This window comes from Bombina bombina, chromosome 4 (assembly GCF_027579735.1).
Source record: "Bombina bombina isolate aBomBom1 chromosome 4, aBomBom1.pri, whole genome shotgun sequence".
Classification (NCBI taxonomy): Eukaryota; Metazoa; Chordata; class Amphibia; order Anura; family Bombinatoridae; genus Bombina; species Bombina bombina.
The window spans coordinates 846,655,771-846,675,936 of NC_069502.1; the positions used below are offsets into that span (position 1 = coordinate 846,655,771).

General features: G+C 37.2%; 2 protein-coding genes across 3 annotated transcripts in view; one reads left to right on the forward strand and one right to left on the reverse strand.

The window, feature by feature from the left end:
- The window catches only part of LOC128657261 (oocyte zinc finger protein XlCOF6.1-like), a 93,587-nt gene extending 83,912 nt beyond the window's left edge, over positions 1 to 9,675 (reverse strand). For both annotated transcript variants that reach the window (XM_053711539.1, XM_053711538.1), the window contains exons 1-3: positions 9,583 to 9,675; positions 8,150 to 8,307; positions 4,946 to 5,035 (exon numbers count right to left, since the gene is read on the reverse strand). In XM_053711539.1, the coding sequence (XP_053567514.1) occupies positions 4,946 to 5,035; positions 8,150 to 8,201 (142 nt within the window). In that variant the 5' untranslated portion in view covers positions 8,202 to 8,307; positions 9,583 to 9,675. The remainder of the gene's footprint in view (positions 1 to 4,945; positions 5,036 to 8,149; positions 8,308 to 9,582) is intronic.
- Positions 9,676 to 9,708: 33 nt separating this feature from the next.
- LOC128657262 (gastrula zinc finger protein XlCGF26.1-like) overlaps positions 9,709 to 20,166 on the forward strand; it is an 87,611-nt gene continuing 77,153 nt past the window's right edge. Inside the window, exons 1-2 of the mRNA XM_053711540.1 lie at positions 9,709 to 9,831; positions 13,255 to 13,360. The gene's annotated coding sequence lies outside the window, so the exon portion shown is untranslated. The remainder of the gene's footprint in view (positions 9,832 to 13,254; positions 13,361 to 20,166) is intronic.

The window sequence follows — 20,166 nt, forward strand, 5'->3', positions numbered from 1 at the left end:
AAGCGATTATTGTCAAGGAAAGGAGATCCAGACGAATAATCAAAAAGAGTTCTCGCAATCATTGAAAAGGGAGGAAATGCATAGGCTGATAGAGAAGGCCAATGATGGAGAAAAGCATCTATAGCTTTGGCTTCTGGGTCTTGGCACCAACTGAAGTACGGACACAATTGGAAATTCAAGCGAGAAGCAAATAAATTTAGAGAGAACTTATGAAGAGAAAGAAAATCTTCCCTGTTCAATTTCCAATCACTTGAGTCCTTCAAAATGACGTGAGCCCCAGTCTGCAGAAATATTCTACTTTCACATCTATATTCCTGTTTAGGCAAAAGGTGAATACATGTTTTGGTAATATTTGAGAGATTTCTGGATTGGGTACCTCTGAAACCATTTAAATAAATATTGTACTGCTGAGATGTTGTCCATGCGAAGAAGAACCCTTCACAAAACTCTTTACTGCAAAAGAACCAGCCAAAAGTTCTAAACAATTGATGTGAAATAGTTTCTGACAGAGAACAATTTTCCTCCTGTAAAAATAATAATAAAAAAAAATAAAAATAGACCCCAATCCTGACCGACTTGCGTCAGATTTTATTATAAGATCTGGAATTTTCCCAAAAATTGCTCTTCCATTCCAAGCTTCCATGTGAGAAAGCCACCATTCGAGTTCCTCTTTGGCTTCCAAAGATAATAGAATGAGATGAGCATAAGATGTTCTCGATAATGAAAGGCGGCAGGAAATATAGCCTGAATAGAGGATGAAAGTAACCCTTCTATTCTAGCTTTAGTTCTTAAAGAAACAAATAGTTTGGAAAGAGTGCTCGAAATCTCTTTCTTTATATTCTTTATTTTCGGAGAAGGAAGACTTAAAAAGGAATATGAAACCCAAAAAAAAATCTCTCATAATTCAGATAGAGAATACAATTTCAAACAACTTTCTAATTTACTTCTATTATCTGTTTCTTTCTCTTGGAATCATTTGTTGAATGAGCAGCAATGCACTACTGGTTTCTAACTGAACACATGGCCGAGCCAATCACAATTAAATATATAAATATATATATATATATATATATACACACACACACACATACATACACACACACACACATCAACAGCTAGAACCTAGGCTCTCTGCTGCCCCTGAGCGTGCCTAGATAAACCTTTCAAAAGGATAACAAGAGAAGGAAGAAAATTAAATAATATAAGTAAATTGGAAAGTTGTTTAAAATTGTATTCTCTATCTGAATCATGAAAGAAAAATTTTGGGTTTCATGTACCTTTAAAGTAGTTGTTGTATCTATATGAAAACCTAGAAAAACAAGGTTCTTTACTGAAGAGAGGACAGATTTTCCTTGTTTATTATAAAACCAAGGTTCTGAAGGAGATTGATGGTAATGTTTAGGTATTTCTGAAGAGAAACAAAAATTCTGATTCATAATCAATATATTGTCTAGATAAATGATTAAACTAATTCCTCGAAGCCTTAACCAAGATACCACTGGTTTCAAAAGTTTTGCGAAAATCGAGGGTGCTGAGGAAAGGCCAAAAGGAAGGCAGGTACAATTTCAAAGTTGGTTTTCACAACATAAAATGAGAAATGTCCAATGTTGAGGTTCGATTGGAACTGTGAGATAAGCGTCTGACAGATCCAATCGGCATTATCGAAGAAGGTGAATGCCTTCCATTTTGAAACGATGATAACGAAAAATTTTAGAGTTCTTAAATTGATAACAGGACGGAATTTACCGTTTTTCCATTTTACAAGAAAAAGGTTGCATAGATAAAAAGCTTTTGAATCTGGAAAAAAAAAAGGTAAAATTGCTTTTTTGAGAAAAAGATTTTTAATCTCTTTCGGAATCAGAATTGTTGTTTTTGTAAAACATAATGATAGGATTTGGTCTTACAATTTGAGAAGGGATAGAAATTAATTCTATTAATACTTTCACTGCTTGAAAAATCCAAAAGGTCTGAAGTTTTAAGATACCAATTTTCGATAAAAAGAGCAAGTCTGCCACCAACTATATGCTGAAAAGAAGGGGGAGATAGAGGAAAAGTATTTACCTGCAGGATCTGGCTCTGCTACATGGTCCTCTTTGGCCCCAAGGTCTTGCTTGGGAAGGGAAGAAACTAGTTGAGGGATCTTGGGTAATTAAACTGAGAGCCCCAATTGGAGTAATTTGATTGTGGATTTTAGTAATAGCAAGGCCTTTATGTACAGGTGGATACGCCAGGAAAGTGGCCTCTACTTTTTCCTGGCCTGGTCAGAGAAATTAGGGGAATAAAATACCTTGTTTGCAGAAGATTTTACTTTGAGACTAGTAAAACGTGTTAATGTAAGGATGAAGCTGTCTTTAGTGGTCCTCATGGTTTTTCTTTGTATTTATTTATTTCTGTATACTCTGATTCAGTTAGAGCATGCAACTTTCCAATTTACTTCCATTAACAAAATATGCACAGTCTTTTTATATTTACACTTTGAGTCACCAGCTCCTACTGAGCATGTGCAAGAATTCACAGCATATACGTTTATGCCTTTGTGATTTGCTGATGGCTGTCACATGACATAACTTTGCAATTTATTTTAAAAATAAATCTACTACTCATTTGAAGTTCAGACTAGGTGCTATTGCATTGTCTTATCATGCATTTGTTGATTATGCAAATCTACTATATTGACTGGTCCTTTAAGCAAAATATGAGTCTCTGGTCTTGTAATAAAATTATACCCATATATCAGCACACATAGCTTGTCTATGTAACACAGACAGAGTACTACTGCAGCTGTAGTGCTATAATTCTACCTGTGCATCAGCACATACAGCTTGTCTATGTGACTCACACCCAGTACTACTGCAGCTGTAGTGCTATAATTATACCTGTATATCAGCACATACAGCTTGTCTATGTGACTCACACCCAGTACTACTGCAGCTGTAGTGCTATAATTATACCTGTGTATCAGCACACACAGCTTGTCTATATGAGATCAGACCCAGTACTACTGCAGCTGTAGTGCTATAATTATACCTGTGTATCAGCACACACAGCTTGTCTATATGAGATCAGACCCAGTACTACTGCAACTGTAATGCTATAATTATACCTGTGTATCAGCACACACAGCTTGTCTATGGAACACAGACACAGTACTACTGCAGCTGTAGTGCTATAATTATACCTGTGTATCAGCACACACAGCTTGTCTATATGAGATCAGACCCAGTACTACTGCAGCTGTAATGCTATAATTATACCTGTGTATTAGCACACACTGCTTGTCTATAGGAGATCAGACCCAGTACTACTGCAGCTGTAATGCTATAATTATACCTGTGTATTAGCACACACTGCTTGTCTATAGGAGATCAGACCCAGTACTACTGCAGCTGTATTGCTATAATTATACCTGTGTATCAGCACACACAGCTTGTCTATATGAGATCAGACCCAGTACTACTGCAACTGTAATGCTATAATTATACCTGTGTATCAGCACACACAGCTTGTCTATGGAACACAGACACAGTACTACTGCAGCTGTAGTGCTATAATTATACCTGTGTATCAGCACACACAGCTTGTCTATATGAGATCAGACCCAGTACTACTGCAGCTGTAATGCTATAATTATACCTGTGTATTAGCACACACAGCTTGTCTATATGAGATCAGACCCAGTACTACTGCAGCTGTAATGCTATAATTATACCTGTGTATCAGCACACACAGCTTGTCTATATGAGATCAGACCCAGTACTACTGCAGCTGTAATGCTATAATTATACCTGTGTATCAGCACACACAGCTTGTCTATATGAGATCAGACCCAGTACTACTGCAGCTGTAATGCTATAATTATACCTGTGTATCAGCACACACAGCTTGTCTATGTGGCCCAGACCTAGTACTACTGCAGCTGTAGTGCTATAATACCTGCTGTGTAACCTTCTGAGAAACTATACCTGCTATATACACACACACACACACACACACACACTAGACAAAATGTCACATCATCTTCCATTTACTTAAAGGGACAGTCAAGTCCAAAAAATTTAAAACAACTTTCCAATTTACTTTAATCACCAATTTTGCTTTGTTCTTTGGTATTAGTTGAAAGCTAACCCTAGGAGGTTCATATGCTAATTTCTTAGACCTTGAAGGCCGCCTCTGCATTTGACAGTTTTTCACCACTAGAGGGCGTTCGTTCATGTGTTTCATATAGATAACGTTAAGCTCATGCACGTAAATTTACCGAGGAGTGAGCACTGATTGGCTAAAACGCAAATCTGTCAAAATAACTGAAATAAGGAGGCAGTTTGCTGAGGCTTAGATACAAGGTAATCACAGGGGTAAAACGTGTATAATTATAACTGTGTTGGTTATGCAGAACTGGGGAATGGATAATTAAGGGATTATCTATCTTTTAAAACAACAAAAATTCTGGTGTTGACTGTCCCTTTAATATGAGCTAATCACCTGTGACTGTATTTATAGTAACTTTATCCTCCTCAGTCTTCACCTGATCACACGCATGCGATTCTCCTCTGTGCTCAACCGCTGAAACATCTGTAGGCGTCATATACATATGGCCTTTACACTAAGAATACATGTATGTGTAAGTAGTTTGTACCCTACATCCCTCAGACACAACATATGTACACACTAACCTGTAACCCGCATGCACCTTACACATACTCACTTGCCTGTAACCTGTGTACTTCACACAAACAATATACATGTGCACTTACCTGTTACTACCATGCATCAGAAACACACATGCACATTTGCACGTAACATACGTACACACTCATATACAGCAGGTGTAAATCAGACACAACATATATGCACAATCCCCTGTAACCGAAGTATCATAGACACAACATATAGCAGAGAAAATTAAGACGTCCTAGAATTTGTCCGTTACTTAATATGCACTAATCACCTGTAGCCGTATTTATAGGAACTTCATCCTGCTCAGTCTTCACCTGATAACACACGTACGGTTCTCCTCTGTGCTCAACTGCTGAGCCATCTGAACGTGTCACGTCCGTAGAATCAACAAAGTGAGAATATTTGTTAAAAAAAAACACGACTTACCTCAATTTACTATTTACAAAAATTAGCAACAACTTACTGATCATCACTTTCTGCACATTTATATAAACACGACAATCTCAGCTGACACCTGATGTATGTCACTTGCTTGTAGTCAGTGTCCCATTATGCACAGCTGTGTTAGCTTCTTCTAGTTTGTCATTTTCAATTACAATTTTATCTTTATATAACAGGGCCTCACAAGCTTAAATTATAGCAGCCAGAAATGTTTGATTTGTTATTGTGTGTATAAGATAAAAATAAAAATTATTATTTATTAGCTTCAGTATATATACAGTGGATATAAAAAGTCTACACACCCCTGTTAAAATGTCAGGTTTCTGTGATAAAAAAAAAAAAGTAAAAAAAAAAAAAAAAAAAAGACAAAAATAAATAATTTCAGAACTTTTTCCACCTTTAATGTGACCTATAAACTGTACAACTCAATTGAAAAACAAACTGAAATATTTTAGGTAGAGGGAAGAAAAAATATAAAAATAAAATATGATTGCATAAGTGCGCACACCCTTAAACTAATACTTTGTTGAAGCACCTTTTGATTTTATTACAGCACTCAGTCTTTTTGGGTGAGTCTATCAGCATGGCACATTTTGACTTGGCAAGATTTGCCCACTCTTCTTTGCAAAACCACTCCAAATCTGTCAGATTGCGTCTCCTGTGCACAGAACTCTTCAGATCACCCCACAGATTTTCAATCGGATTCAGGTCTCGGCTCTGGCTGGGCCATTCCTTAAACTTTAATCTTCTTCTGGTGAAGCCATTCCTTTGTTGGTTTGGATGTATGCTTTGGGTCGTTGTCATGCTGAAAGATTAAGTTCTTCATGTTCAGCTTTCTAGCAGAAGCCTGAAGGTTTTGTGCCAATATTGACTGGTATTTGGAACTGTTCATAATTCCCTCTAGCTTAACTAAGGCCCCAGTTCCAGCTGAAGAAAAACAGCCCCAAAGCAAGATGCTGCCACCACCATGCTTCACTGTGGGTATGGTGTTCTTTTGGTGATGTGCAGTGTTGTTTTTGTGCCAAACATATCTTTTATGGCCAAAAAGTTAAACCTTGTTTTCATCAGACGATAACACCTTTTCCCACATGCTTTTGGGAGACTTCAGATGTGTTTTTGCAAAACATAGCCTGGCTTGGATGTTTTTCTTCGTAAGAAAAGGCTTTCGTCTTGCCACTCTACCCCATAGCCCAGACATATGAGGAATATGTGAGATTGTTGTCACATGTACCACACAGCCAGTACTTGCCAGATATTCCTGCAGCTCCTTTAATGTTGCTGTAGGCCTCTTGGTAGTCTCTCAGACCAGGTTTTCGTCTCGTCTTTTCATCAATTATGGAGGGACGTCCAGTTCTTGGTAATGTCACTGTTGTGCCATATTTTCTCCACTTGATGATGACTGTCTTCACTGTGTTCCATGGTATATCTAATGCCTTGGAAATTCTTTTGTACCGTTCTCCTGACTGATACCTTTTAACAATGAGATCTCTCTGATGCTTTGGAAGCTCTCTGTGGACCATGGCTTTTGCTGTGGGATGCGACTAAGAAAATTTCAGGAAAGACCAACTAGAGAAGCTGAACTTTATTTGGGGTTAATCAGAGGCACTTTAAATGATGGCAGGTGTATGCCGACTCCTATTTAACATGATTTTGAATGTGATTGCTTAATTCTGAACACAGCTACATCCCCAGTTATAAGAGGGTGTGCACACTTATACAACCACATTTTAGGTTTTTTTTGTTTTCTTCCCTCCACCTAAAAGATTTCAGTTTGTATTTCAATTGAGTTGTACAGTTTATAGGTCACATTAAAAAGGTGAAAAGTTCTGAAATGATTTATCTTTGTCTCATTTTTTTTTACATCACAGAAACCTGACATTTCAACAGGGGTGTGTAGACTTTCTATATACACTGTATATAATTTAGGGATGAGAATAAAATAAAATTTGAACTGTATGGCTCTGAGTTTTGCAAATCTCTATACGAGAACAGAGCAGGGCATATTCCAGGGCACATTTTGTAAGGCGTGTCTAGCACCGTGGCACCTGGGTTACTTGAGCCATGCATTAGCTAGAATACACATCTATATCATTTTATGTTACAATCTCCTCAATGTGTTTAATGTCCCTTTAAAATGACCCTAAACACCTATTGCTTTTGTGTAAAGTTGTGCTTTGTCCCACTGTCCCCAGAGAGGCAAAAAAAAGCAAATTTCAAATCAGAAAGCCGGTTTAGGTGATTTGTATGTTACAGATTTCGCTTTTTGACCTCTATAGGGAGTGTAGAACAAAGCACAATCTTTACACCAACACAAGAAATGTATAATGTAGGGTTGCCACCTCGGCCATGTTTTCCTGGACACTTATGAGTTACACATGCTGCAGGGTGTGCAGGGAGGAACATGAATAGTGCTGTCCAGGGTCACTATGTGTGTGCTATCCAGCAGCACAATGCATGTTTCCCTCTGCACACCCTGCAACATGTGTAACTCATAAGTATCCAGGAAAACATGGCCGAGGTGGCAACTCTAGTATAATGTCCCTTTAAATGACATGAAAAGGGGCAACACAAATAATGACAGTATATTGTAAACCTTATGCACTGTACATAATGTCCCTTAGACCATCCATAACATGTTTATCTGCTGCTGTTTCCTGTATATAAGACATTATTTACTGTGATTTTACTTTTTATCATGATCAGATACTTTATAAGCATTTTCAGGCTAACCTGTGACACTGCAGCATCAGATAAGTGTGATTTATTATAAACAGCGAGGTCATGTGTTTGCACATCTAAGTACAGAGACTGATATGGAGTGTGCACGTGGTGCTGAGTTCATTATTAAATCAGACGAAAGAAGCAGCTTAGTATAAGATGCTGCTCAGTAGTAGAGTCTGTAAAGTGACATCACACTACTGATAGTTATGTCCCTTTAAGACAATCAGATCACAGAGGTTTCTGGTTCGTTAATGTAAATAATATCTCATTCTGATGACAAAACCAGGTGACATGCACGTGACGTCCTGCTTACCTCCGTGTGCATCAGGAAGGTCTGAGGTTTGGTTTTCGGTCTTGTCAGACATTGTCTTCTTCAGCGCAACCGATTTTGTCAGATATTCTTATAATGTTTATCCTTTACTGACAAATGCAGTGATCTGTATTGTACGTTATCTTCACAGTAACAGGAGCCTAAACACAGAGAGGGAAGGAAGTGTCATGTACAGTTTATTGTCATAGGGGAAATTATGGGTGAGCAACACCCGTATCTGAGATTTTTCTGTGAGTTACCCACACAAGTTATACTGTGTTTTTTTTTTTTTTTTTACAGCAAACCAAACACTTTTAAAAATAATTTTAGTTACAGAAATACCCAAATATTATCAAAAGTCATCCTATAAATACATTTTCCATAACATACATATTATATTATATAGATGTTCCATTCGTCTCACACACAGTGCGGTTCCCAGTACTTTATATAGAGATATACTATTTTAGAGAGGTTTCCTCTACATCTCATACACACAGCCTTCTCTCCAGTACCTTGTATAAAATATTTATTATTGAAATGTTCCCTGTGCTCACACGAACACAGCCCTTACCTAGAACCTAATACTCAGACATATAACACTAGAGAGTTACAATCAGTCACATGCACATATACAACACCCCCAGCACTGTATACATAGACATATAACATCTATCACACACAGCACCTTTATAAACAGCAATATAATACTATATAAAGGTACCATCTGTTACACAGACATATAACACTACACAGAAGTACCATCTAACTTTAGTTTACATAAATATCATACCAAATGCAAAAAAATAGATTTTTGTATCATTTTCTATAACATACATATTGTATTGTAATTGCAGAGCTGTTTCCTCTGCCTCACGCACACAGCCCTCTCCCTAGAACCCATTATACAGATATACTATACAGTTATCCCCTGTCACACGCATACAGCCTCCACAGTACCTTATACACAGATATATATATTATAGAAAGGTTCCCTTGTCTCACGCACACAGCCCCCCACACACACTTAGTACCTTATATACAGATATTTAAAATTATAGAGGTTCCCTGTTTCAAACACACACAGTCCCCTCCACAGTATGTGTGTATATATATATACATATACACACACATACAATGTTATAGAAATGTCCCCTGTTTTTACACACACACACCTCCCTTATATTAAGATATTTAATATTATAGAGGATTTCGACTTATACACACATAGGCCCCTCTCTAGCACATTACATAATATAAAACACTATAGAGAGGTACCATCTGCCTCAAACCACCTCTCCCCATCACCTTATGCACAAGCACATAACACTACAAAGCTACACAATCATATCAAACAGTGAGTTACCCATATTACATACATGACACAATTATAAACAGACTGTATGTACATCGTGTACTTAACGCACTATACATACACAAGTAGCAAGTAGGTGCTGGGTCGATACCTCCTCTTCCCCTTATGTTTCCTGATAGTAGCAGCTAGTTGCTTTTCAGCAGAAGGACCGGTGATGTCACAAGTCACATGATTAATGTGACCACACGGGAAAGAGTAGCTGTGCAGCTTCCTGCAGTGTTTTTGCCATTTTTGATCGCTGCAGTCATTGTTACTGTAATGCGGAACAAACTGCTGCCGTCTCAGATATCAATACATCAGTTTCGTGCAGGTAACTTTCTAATTGGTGATGTGTCTGTGTATAAAGCACTGGGGAGATGTGTGTGTCAGAGCGAACGTCTCTTAAATAGTAAATACCTCTGTATAAGCTACTGCAGAGGATTGTGTGTGTGAGGCAGAGGAAACCATAACAGTATATATCTGTATATAAGGTACTGGGAATGGGGTTGTGTGTAAGAGGCAGAGAAAACCTCGTTATAATAGTATATATCTGTATATAAGGTACTGGGGATGGTGTTGTTTGTGAGAGGCAGATGGATCCTCTCAGTATTATATATCTGTTTATGAGGTACTGGGGAGTCGTTGTGTGTGAGAGGCAGAGGGACCCTCTATAATATTGTATATAAGGTACTGGGGAGGGGTTGTGTGTGAGAGGCAGAGGGATCTTCTCTACAGTATTATATATCTGTATATAAGGTACTGGGGAGGGACTGTGTGTGAGCAGAGATAACCTCTTTATAATAGTATATATCTGTATATGATATACTGGGGAGGGGTTGTGTGTGAGAGGCAGAGGGATCCTCTCTATAATATTATATACAGGTATACCCCGCTTATACAGCAGGTTAGGGACCGGAGCCACGCTGTAAAGTGAAAACCGCCTTAAAGTGAAACAAGGCAGTTTTAGCTTTCTTTTCGCTTGCCAGTGTGTTTAAAAACTTGAAAACATGTTTGAACTAACAAATATTAGGGGTGCAATAGTGCTACGTTTAGTTTAACACTTACAAAGCACAGTATTCAATTAGTGTTAAAATAAATACTGTACCTGTAAAATACTGACAATTACTGTAGTAAAATTTGCCAGACTATAGCACCGAGACACAGATTGCACTGTTATTCTGTAAACGGAGAGAACTGCGCAGAACAAAATGGTGCCAGTCACTTTTCTCACAATGATTACAGCACTATTTCAAAATCCTTGGAGCTTGAAATTAAGCTCCACAAAGTGCTGTATTAGCGAAGCGCTGTAAAGTGAGGTATACCTGTATCTGTATATAAGGTACTGGGGAGGGGTTGTGTGTGAGAGGCAGAGGGATCTTCTCTACAGTATTATATATCTGTATATAAGGTACTGGGGAGGGGCTGTGTGTGAGAGGCAGAGGGACCCTCTATAATATTGTATATAAGGTACTGGGGAGGGGTTGTGTGTGTTTGAGCAAAGGGAACCTCTATAATGTGATACACCTGTATTAAATAAGGTAAAAGCGGGGCTGTGTGTGAGTACTGGAAAGGTGTGTGTGAGAGAGAAAGACAGACGACTGGGTGAGTCTCCCTTTAATATTATATATCTGTATACAACAATGTACAGTAAAGGGGACTGCATGTCCCCCTCTATAATATATCCTAGATTGATGGGAGTTGTTAGTTGAATTGATGTGCACTATTATCAGCACAATTATTAGCAGATTGCTTACTATTGCTATATTTACTGTATAGATAAATGTGTATGGCTTTGTCCTGTTATTGATATATAGTCCTTAGTGCTTTTGACCTCCCTATATATATATATATATATATATATATATATATATATATATATATATATATATATATATATATATATATAGAAGCTTCGATTAAGTGCACTCTCACTGGCCAACCCAGACACAGACCAGGGTGCTTAACGGACTGAACAATCTGAATAGGAATAAGCACTCACTGGATTTCAAAACAACAAATATTTATTTGGCAGTGACGTTTCGGGGCATTCACCCCTTCCTCAGGTCTGAGGAAGGGGTGAATGCCCTGAAACGTCACTGCCAAATAAATATTTGTTGTTTTGAAATCCAGTGAGTGCTTATTCCTATTCAGATTATATATATATATATATATATATATATATATATATATATAATAGTTTGCAAACAGAGAGACAGCTTCAGCCAGGAGTATGTGGACATGTTGACATTTGATAGTTTTGCATTTCAATGTAAAGTTTGTGAAAGAGTGAATAACAGAATGTTATAAACAGTGATAGTTCTACCTCTTTCTAGTTCTACCTCTTTCAAACAGTTTGTGGTTTTGTTTTGCTTAAAGGGACAGTAAACCTTAAAAATGTAATATAATTCTGCACATAGTGCAGAATTATATAACATTATATTAGCCAAACTTTGTAAATCATAATATTCCCTTTTTATTTTGTAAAAATACCGCAGTTTTACAGACCCGCTCTCTGTACTCTGCTGAGCGGGTCTGTTGTTTTTACTGAGCGCATCGGGCCAGCTGAATAGTCACAGCCCGGCCCGACCGCGCCATTAGACACAGTGCAGCTCGCTCCTGCTGTCAGACAGAGCGGAAGCGAGCTGCACTGTGTCTAATGGCGCGGTCGGGCCGGGCTGTGACTATACAGCTGGCCCGATGCGCTCAGTAAAAACAACAGACCCGCTCAGCAGAGTACAGAGAGCGGGTCAATAGAACAGCGGTATTTTTACAAAATAAAAAGGGAATATTATGATTTACAAAGTTTGACTAATATAATGTTATATAATTCTGCACTGTGTGCAGAATTATATAACATTATTTTTAAGGTTTACTGACCCTTTAATTATAAAAATGTTTTCGGCTTAAAAATTGGACAAACAGTTGTGTTAATGTAAAGTTTTAGTCTGAAGTTTATATTTATAACACTCAGCATGTGGATTTTATTTTAATATAGGAAAAAAATAATATTGATTTTTAGTCGATTAATCGAAAAAATTATTGGCCAATTAAATGGACATAATACTCATATGCTAAATCACTTGAAACTGATGCAGTATAACTGTAAAAAGCTGACCGGAAAATATCACCTGAGCATCTCTATGTAAAAAAGGAAGATATTTTACCTCACAATGTCCTCAGCTCAGCAGAGTAAGTGCTGTGTAAAAATGTATCTTTCACTTACTGACCAGCTGCAGGTAAAAAATAAATAAATGAAGAAATGAACTGCAGCCAATCAGCATCAACAGTGCTGAGATCATGACCTCTTTTACTGTGATCTCATGAGATTTCACTTAACTCTCATGCGATTTCATAGTAAACTTCCTTAAACTGAATAGGGAAATAAAATGAGTGTGCACGAAGCACACTCCCTTGCCTGTCCCGGGACAAGCATACTGATTTGCTGCTTAAAATCCTTTGCAATGGGGTGTGAATACTGAGGACATTTTGAGGTAAAATATCTTTTTTTTTTTTTACGTAGAGATGTTCAGGTGATATTTTGTAGCCAGCTTTTTACAGCTATGCTGCATCACTTTCATGTGTTTCAACATTTGGGTATCATGGCCCTTTAATCGATTATGAAAATAATTGTTAGTTGCAGCCCATATATGTGGGGTATACATAGGTATACATAGGTCAGTGTGTGTATATAAGTGTTTGTATGACCATTATTCCCATATGTGTAATTTCTGTCATTTATATCCCACTGTTGCAGTTCTCACTGTTACAGAATATCACTGACCATGAACAAGATAAAGAAGAAGCTGCCTGAGCAGATCCTGAATCACATCCTTTAGATTCTCTACCTGCTGACAGGAGAGGTGAGTAAACATCATAACAACACCATGGTAACCTCCTGCAGTGAATATGTGTATTAGTTGCTTAGCAACAGTGACATGCTCAGAGGAAAAGAAAGAGCTGATGTTTAAGGTGTTTGTGCAAATACAAAAGTGTAGAGTTGTTTTGGCAAATTCACCAAAGTAGACAGTTATTTCCCAGCAGCCTTTTGTTATTTGTCCTATCATCCCCATACACAGGGCAGCAATAGGCGGCTTATGGAGCAATGTCAGGCTTAGGCTAATAAAGAATAAAATGATATTTATATGGTATACACAAGTGTTATTGTATAGAATGGCCATAAACATGTGTACATATGTCATATATAGCTAATAATTGCACGTACACTGGCTAACTGGTTAGTCTACTTACATCCTGTGCCTGAAAACTTCATTCCATATGTTCTGGTGCATGTATAGGTGACATTTTATATTTCTTGTTATTTCTGTATCACTTGGTGCATTTCTCATATGACAATACCCCCCCCCCCCAGTAATACAGAGCGACTCATTATAAACCTCAGATCTTCCTCCAGCATTTTGTATTATTATTTCTTAGTGACTCAGTTACTTTTATTTTAATCTTTCCTCAATAAGTTTAACAAGTTGATGTTATCAACAATCAAAAAGACTTTAAAGGGACAATACACTGTAAAATTGTTTTATATGAATGTATTTTCAATTACTTGTTATACCAGCTGCTGAGTATAACATTTATGACAAATTGCATTTTTGGTTTATTTGTATATATGAAGTAGCTAGTTTTGTGCTTTTAAACCACAGCCTATTACAATGGGTTGAGCTTCAGGTAATATCAGATCTCATTATGTTATCACTTTTATGTACACAGACTTGCTTCCTTATCTTATATTTGTCTAGAAGACCAAAGCTCACTGCTTAGAGAGAACAACAGAAAATTATCATGTTATTACGTAACTATCCTGCACCCCACTGAGAGTGTAATCTCTTCTGCTGGCTGTGTTTACTTAGGCTATTCAATAGAATATACTCCAGTATAGAAAGTTTCAGTATAGGTTGGGATACCACAGGCTAAATCGGCTATTTCAAATGCCAAAATAGGGGTAAAGGAGCTACTTGTAAACAATTTAAAACCATCCAGCAGGTAAAATGAATCATTGGGAACAATTTAAAGGGGAGAAAATTTTTTAGGTGAACTGTCACTTTAACTTTTATTATGTGTGGTTAACAAAAAGTACATTGATAGCTTAATATGCCTGGTTTTCCTGTAATTGATTTCGGTTTATTGTATTGTTATTGCCCCCAAAGAGAACGCAGTGTATCCAGATAATGACCGTGCAACATGCTACACCGTATTTGCTTGATCAGTGCAGGAGCTTAGTTATATTTTCCCTATCAGGACACCGCAAAGGAGGTGTTTTAAGAAGCTTCTTAAGGGTTGTGCCCCTGGGCTGCAACAATTGTGATTGTTTCTAACATAATGACGGTCTAAATGTAATACAAATGTATTCGTTCCCCTTTAATGTGCTTCTGATGACTTGTTATACCAACTGCAAGGTATAAAATATATGGGGAAATTATCCTTTAGGTTTATTTTTGTATGAAGTAGCCGTTTTTTTTTTCTCCCTATACACTCTGACATCATTATCTTATCTCTGTCGGATTATACATAAGCAAGTGCAATTGTAAAAATAAACATTTTAGTACAAATTGTCCCACCTCCCAATGGAAGCATAAATTCTTCTGCACCTTCTTCTTTACATGTCTTCAATATAGCAAATACTTAAAGGGACATTATAGTCATTTTGGAAACATAAACTGTTTAAAACTTAACACTGTCATGCATATTTTCACAATCTATTACTTATTTTTTGATGCTTTGAAGTTATTTAACTTTAAAATTTTGAAATCTTCCAGTGCCCTCATACATTCAGCTTTAAATGCCCAATAGCTGTGGCAGTCATACGACCGATACGTGCCACTGCTCATGCGCACACTGACAGAGTCGGCAGCATGATTTAGGGGCTGTGAGCAGTTCAGGAGAATGCACCAATCAGCAGCTGAGCCTCTCTCTGAATCAAGTGTGCGGCTCAGCTGTCTCCTAGACCAGGGGTCGCCAACCTTTTGGACCTCAGGGACCACTAAACTCACAATTTTGAATCCCGTGGGCCACTAACATGATTTTTTTTTTTTTTTTTTTTTTTTTTAAAGGTACAAACCTCTGTGTGTGTGTGTGTATGTATTTTTATATATATATATATATATATCCCCGTCCCAAGAACATAGGCACTCACTGGTCTTTTAGATATGATCCATTTATTAATCCATAAGCAAGTTACATTAACATGACGTTTCGGTACTTGGTTGAACCTTTATCAAATGTAGCAAAAAGATAAATATTAAAACTTCCAGGAAGTTTTAATATTTATCTTTTTGCTACATTTGATAAAGGTACAACCAAGTAACGAAACGTCATGTTAATGTAACTTGCTTATGGATTAATAAATGGATCATATCTAAAAGACCAGTGAGTGCCTATGTTCTTGGGACAGATACACATTACTGATTTGTAGTGCACCTTGGCGGTTGGATCAAGTGAGATAGTGCTGTCCTTACTTTGGAATATATATATATATATATATATATATATATATATATATATATATATATATATATATAGTATAAACACAGCACACAGAAAAAGTCCAGCACTCACTCACAAGCTCTCAGCTAAGATTAAAAGCAAAACTGGAAGAGTCAGTTACCGAATTTGGCCAAATGGGACAAGCCCAGGTACCACGTCTAGTTCTCTTTTTAAAAAAAACAAAAAAAAAACCTGGGTCCCTAATACAGCCACACAAATGCAGCCACGCACACAAATGCAAGCTCTTAATCAAACAAACTGGGAACAACTCAGGATTCAGGGACTTATATAATTACCCTAGGCGTAAGCAAAACAAGGAAAAGTGGACAGCACTCTCAGACGGGACTGGGTACACATCCCATGACTCAAAAAAGGCTCGGCTTTGGTTGCTATCGCACTCACTTAAAGCTACACTATTTACAGAGTCAGCAGTTAACCCCGGGCCTGCCAAGGTGCAGGTCCATAGGGAAAATTACAAAACAGACAACACAGCACACAGAAAAAGTCCAGCATTCACTCACAAGCTCTCAGCTAAGATTAAAAGCAAAACTGTTCAGAGAAGAATTGCCTGGTATTTTGGCGCTGGACTGCCATTGGGCAGGGTCAGACTGATATGCTACAGGATATTTTTTCTCTGTGAAAAGGCATGGGGGCATATGTATCAACCTCCGAATGGAGCTTGATGCCCCACTGTCCGCCTGCCCTGAGCAGGCGGACAGACATCGCCACAATTCAACCCGATCGAGTATGATCGGGTTGATTGACAACCCCTGCTGGCGGCAGCGTTGCACCAGCAGCTCAATGCTGAATACGGCGAGCGTATTGCTCGCCGTATTCAGCGAGGTCTGGCGGACCTGATCCGCAGTGTCGGATCAGGTCCACCAAACCTTGATAACTAGAGGCCATAGTGTGCTAAAAGAGTGTGCACCCTGAGTTGCAATGGAAATGAACAGGCATGGAAGTTATTCTAGCTTTTGTTCTATCTCAGGAGTGCGGCTCTCTCTCTTCTGATATTTAGGCAAATTACTATTGGGTCTCCCTAAGAGTAATGTGGAAACCAGACGTGGACTCCTTGCACACATGCCCTTAGAGAGATACAACTGCACCTCTCTGATGAGGCCCCCAGAAGGCCGAAACGTCTGGGGTTGTTGTTTCTCTTGTTCAGAGAGGAATTGCCTGGTATTTCGGCACTGGACTGTCATAGGGCAGGGTCAGACTGATATGCTACAGGATATTTTTTCTCTGTGAAAAGGCATAGTGTGCTAGAAGAGTGTGCACTATTGAAGATTAATTATTAATTTTGGAATATAATATTTATATTAATGATAATTATTATTTATGAAAGAATTTGCTTGTGAGAAAGACGGCTCAATATAACAACTTTTATTTAGTCACAGCACCCAAAATCTTAGATCACACAATACAAAATTCTATGCTTCCTTATTTGGTACCAATAAAATGAGTTACATTAAATACATTACATAAAACACATTGACATAACTGCATACAATTGCTTACATTAAATCCAAACAGACATGAAAACAACTTTTTTTTTTTATAGTTTTTATTAACAGTTTCATATAAAAAACAGCAAATGGTGAAACCTTGACAACGCCAAGTCCATCATAACAAAGGAAAGAGAGGCATTGTGGTGGCGTTTGCCTGACCTTACAGTTTACATCAATATATTATGTAACACTTTATCCTCACTTTATAGCTAGAAAGTAAATAAGTGCATAATATAATTACCTCTAGGGCCCCAGTAAGAAGTCTGTCTTTACTTCTGGTACTCTATTGCTTGTAACCTCTTCTTCTTCACTCCCCCTTCTATCCGTACATCTTATATACCTATAATGATAGGCCTCTTCAGCTAATACTTCCCAAAATGGATAATGGTGGGTGCTTGGTATCATTTTGGGTTGGCTAAGAGTGTGATTGGTTCATCATAATAGCTGAATGTATATTATTGTTTCTAAAGTAATTTGTATCTCCGCACTTTATCTATTTCTCTATGCTATTTCTGACTGTTGGACAGCTGCTTAAAAGAACACCAGTTGGGCTATTAGTTATGTTCCTGTCATGGCTTTTTAACTAAACTATTTTAACTAAAGGAATTCATTGCTATATATATATATATATATATATATATATATATATATATATATATATAAATTTGATCATATTTAACAAATTACTCATATTGTAACAGCACCCCGAGTTTCAATGGAAATTAACAGGCATGGAAGTTATTTTAGCTTTTGTTCTATCTCAGGAGTTTGTCTCCTCTCTTCTGATATATATATATATATATATATATATATATATATATATATATATATATATATATATATATATATATATATATATATCAATTTATTAAGTATAACCATAGCTAAGTTTATGTATATATTTACACATTTTTAATTATTATTTTTTGGAATTAACTCACAGGTAGATTACAAGTTTCTGCGTTCATCTTTTAACGCTGAAAAAATAGTAACTTCAGCGTTAAAACAGTAAGGCAGCCATTACGAGTCTTGTCGGTATAGCTGTACCTCAAGCCTTTTAGCGTGTAACTCAACGTCAGTCCAGCACTCGCAAAAATTACGTTTTTTTTTCACGGGATTCCCATAGCGCTGGTAAGAGTTTTGATGTGAGGCTAAAAAGCTTGCGTTACACCCTATTCAAGAACCGTACCGCCATCTGAGACCAGTAGTTACGAGTTTTACGCAACAAAACTGTTACATAAAACTCATAACTAAAGTTTTACAAAGTACACTAACACCCATAAACTACTTATTAACCCCTAAACCGAGGCCCTCCCGCATCACAAGCACTATATTAAAATTAACCCCTAATCTGCCGCTTCTGACATCGCCGCCACTAATAAAATTTATTTACCCCTATTAAAGTTTTATTTACAAAAAATAAAAAAAATACTAAATTACAAAAAATAACAAACACTACATTGTGAAAAATAACAAATGAAATTATCCAAAATAAAAAATAATTACACCTAATCTAATAGCCCTTTCAAAATAAAAATAAAAAAACCCTAGCCTACAATAAACTACCAATAGGGCTTTTTGTAGGGCATTGCCCTAAGTTTAACAGCTCTTTTACCTGTGAAAAAAATAATACAAAGACCCCCCCAACAGTAAAACCCACCACCCAACCAACCCCCCAAAATAAAATACCTAATTCTAAAAAAAAACAACTAATCTACCCATTGCCCTGAATAAGGCATTTGTAAGGGCATTCAGCTCTTTTGCTGTCCTTTAAAAGGGCATTTAGCTCTTTTTAAGAGTGCTCATTTAAGAGTGCTCAAACCCTAATCTAAAATAAAAACCCACCCAAAAAACCTTTAAAAAAACCTAACACTAACCCCCGACGATTCACTGAAGTCCCGCTTGAACTATCTTCATCCAGGCGGCGAGAAGTCTTCATCCAGACGGCCTCTTCTATCTTCATCCCGGTGGCGCGGAGTGGATCCATCCTGAAGACATCCGGCGCGGAGCATCCTCTTCATACGGTCGCCGCCGTATACTGAATCTTCAATACAATGGAGCCTTTTCAAATTGGCGTCCCTTGCATTCCTATTGGCTGAAAATTTTGAATCATCCAATAGGAGTTAGAGCTGCTAAAATCCTATTGGCTGATTTGAACAGCCAATAGGATAGAAGAGGCTGCCTGGATGAAGACTTCTTGCCACCTGGATGAAGATAGAAGAGGCCGTCTGGATGAAGACTTTTTTAAGGGTTTTTTGGGTGTTTTTTATTTTTGATTAGGGTTTGCGCATTCTTAAAAGAGCTAAATGCCCTTTTAAGGTCAGCAAAAGAACTGAATGCCCTCTTAAGGACAATGTCCATACACATGCCCTTTTCAGGGCAATGGATAGATTAGGTTTTTTAGTTAGTTTTTTTTTATCTTGTGGGTTTGGGGTTGGTGGGGGTTTGCAATGTTGTTTTTTATTTTGTTGCAAAAGAGCTGTTATACTTGGGGCTATTGGTAGTTTATTATAGATTAGTTTTTTTTTTGTTTTTTTTTAATGGGTATTAGAATAGGAATAAGTGTTATTATTTTGGATAATTCTTTTGTTATTTTGTGTAATGTTTTTTTTTTTTTCATTTTGAGGTGGAATTTTCTTTTGAGAATAGCTTTTTTATTT